Source organism: Sycon ciliatum, chromosome 6, assembly GCF_964019385.1.
Source record: "Sycon ciliatum chromosome 6, ocSycCili1.1, whole genome shotgun sequence".
Taxonomy (NCBI): Eukaryota; Metazoa; Porifera; class Calcarea; order Leucosolenida; family Sycettidae; genus Sycon; species Sycon ciliatum.
Window position 1 is genome coordinate 13711499 of NC_088648.1, and position 2500 is coordinate 13713998.

General features: G+C 49.2%; 1 protein-coding gene across 1 annotated transcript in view; it reads left to right on the top strand.

Annotated features, from left to right (window-relative positions):
* Nucleotides 1-2500, top strand: part of LOC135820061 (transformation/transcription domain-associated protein-like) — an 80841-nt gene that overhangs the window by 8244 nt on the left and 70097 nt on the right. The window contains exon 12 of the mRNA XM_065333365.1: nt 1712-1765. Within this exon, the coding sequence (XP_065189437.1) occupies nt 1712-1765 (54 nt within the window). The remainder of the gene's footprint in view (nt 1-1711; nt 1766-2500) is intronic.

A 2500-nucleotide genomic window follows, 5' to 3' on the forward strand; every position in this document is an offset into this window, starting at 1 on the left:
TACTCCAGTGTGGCTCATGCTCCAGTGTGGCTTATACTCCAGTGTGGCTTATACTCCAGTGCGGCTTATACTCCAGTGTGGCTTATACTCCAGTGTGGCTTATACTCCAGTGTGGCTTATACTCCAGTGTGGCGTATACTCCAGTGTGGCGTATACTCCAGTGTGGCTTATACTCCAGTGTGGCTTATACTCCAGTGTGGCTTATACTCCAGTGTGGCTTATACTCCAGTGTGGCTTATACTCCAGTGTGGCGTATACTCCATTTGTGGCGTATACTCCAGTGTGGCTTATACTCCAGTGTGGCTTATACTCCAGTGTGGCTTATACTCCAGTGTGGCGTATACTCCAGTGTGGCTTATACTCCAGTGTGGCTTATACTCCAGTGTGGCTTATACTCCAGTGTGGCGTATACTCCAGTGTGGCGTATACTCCAGTGTGGCGTATACTCCAGTGTGGCTTATACTCCAGTGTGGCTTATACTCCAGTGTGGCGTATACTCCAGTGTGGCTTATACTCCAGTGTGGCTTATACTCCAGTGTGGCGTATACTCCAGTGCGGCTTATACTCCAGTGGGGCTTATACTCCAGTGTAGCTTATACTCCAGTGCGGCTTACACTCCAGTGTGGCTTGCACTCCAGAGAATATGGTACCTTGGCTGCAGTCCGTAGAACAGCGTCTTGGCCACAATAGAGGACATGCAATACGCGTGACGGGTCAATCCTCCCTGCTCTAGAATGTCTCTGATTGGACGACTCCTTGGTTACAGTCATGTGTCATGGTTATCAGTAGATGATGTTCCTGTGTGTGTGTGTGTGTGTGTGTGTGTGTGTGTGTGTGTGTGTGTGTGTGTGTGTGTGTGTGTGTGTGTGTGTGTGTGTGTGTGTGTGTGTGTGTGTGTGTGTGTGTGTGTGTGTGTGTGTGTGTGTGTGTGTGTGTGTGTGTGTGTGTGTGTGTGTGTGTGTGTGTGTGTGTGTGTGTGTGTGTGTGTGTGTGTGTGTGTGTGTGTGTGTGTGTGTGTGTGTGTGTGTGTGTGTGTGTGTGTGTGTGTGTGTGTGTGTGTGTGTGTGTGTGTGTGTGTGTGTGTGTGTGTGTGTGTGTGTGTGTGTGTGTGTGTGTGTGTGTGTGTGTGTGTGTGTGTGTGTGTGTGTGTGTGTGTGTGTGTGTGTGTGTGTGTGTGTGTGTGTGTGTGTGTGTGTGTGTGTGTGTGTGTGTGTGTGTGTGTGTGTGTGTGTGTGTGTGTGTGTGTGTGTGTGTGTGTGTGTGTGTGTGTGTGTGTGTGTGTGTGTGTGTGTGTGTGTGTGTGTGTGTGTGTGTGTGTGTGTGTGTGTGTGTGTGTGTGTGTGTGTGTGTGTGTGTGTGTGTGTGTGTGTGTGTGTGTGTGTGTGTGTGTGTGTGTGTGTGTGTGTGTGTGTGTGTGTGTGTGTGTGTGTGTGTGTGTGTGTGTGTGTGTGTGTGTGTGTGTGTGTGTGTGTGTGTGTGTGTGTGTGTGTGTGTGTGTGTGTGTGTGTGTGTGTGTGTGTGTGTGTGTGTGTGTGTGTGTGTGTGTGTGTGTGTGTGTGTGTGTGTGTGTGTGTGTGTGTGTGTGTGTGTGTGTGTGTGTGTGTGTGTGTGTGTGTGTGTGTGTGTGTGTGTGTGTGTGTGTGTGTGTGTGTGTGTGTGTGTGTGTGTGTGTGTGTGTGTGTGTGTTGCTGTGTGTCATTTGCTGTCACAGTTCAACATGCTGCCGCTGCACGACTTCGTGGATATCATCAGCGATAAGATCGAGGTACGCGGCTCATAGTTTTTATTACGGTGAAACCTGTCTAGGACGACTGCTCAAGGGACCTTCGAAACATGGCCTCCTTTTACAGGGTCAATTGACTGGAAATAGCATCCCTTGGTCCTGGTTGCAATTGTCTTCTTGGACAGGTGGTTGCTGTATCCGAGTATAGTCAACTTCGCTAATACCGACTGCGGATGTAACGACAATTCGCGAATAACGACAGAATGTCCATGCCCAGAGCAAAGTCCCATCTACCTGTAATACAGTCAGACCTCGCTTATCCGGTCCTCGCTTATCCGGATCCCTCACCATCCGGAAGAATTGGTTGATTACCGATTTACAGCATATAGCATGCATACAATACAGCATGTGCGTTCGATTATCCGGCTCCCTCGCCTATCCGGATATTCTGTGGAAAACGGATCTGTGCGGCTAAGCGAGGTCTGACTGTACATAAAATGAGACTTTGGGTATATTAAAGGACACTTCGCGAATAAGGACACCTTTCTGATGCCCCGTCGAGCGTCGTTATACGCAAAGTTGACTGTAGTCACCGCCTTGACAGGTTTTACTCTGCTTCTGCACATGCTGCACTCACGGTCGCCAATGGAGTGCTGCGGCGCAGCCAAATCACGTCTGAAGATTGCCGTTGTCACATACGGAACGTAGTTGTGCAAGGTTTGACTGTGTGGTTCTGCTATACCAACTGCACATACTGTAATACTAGTAGACATCGTG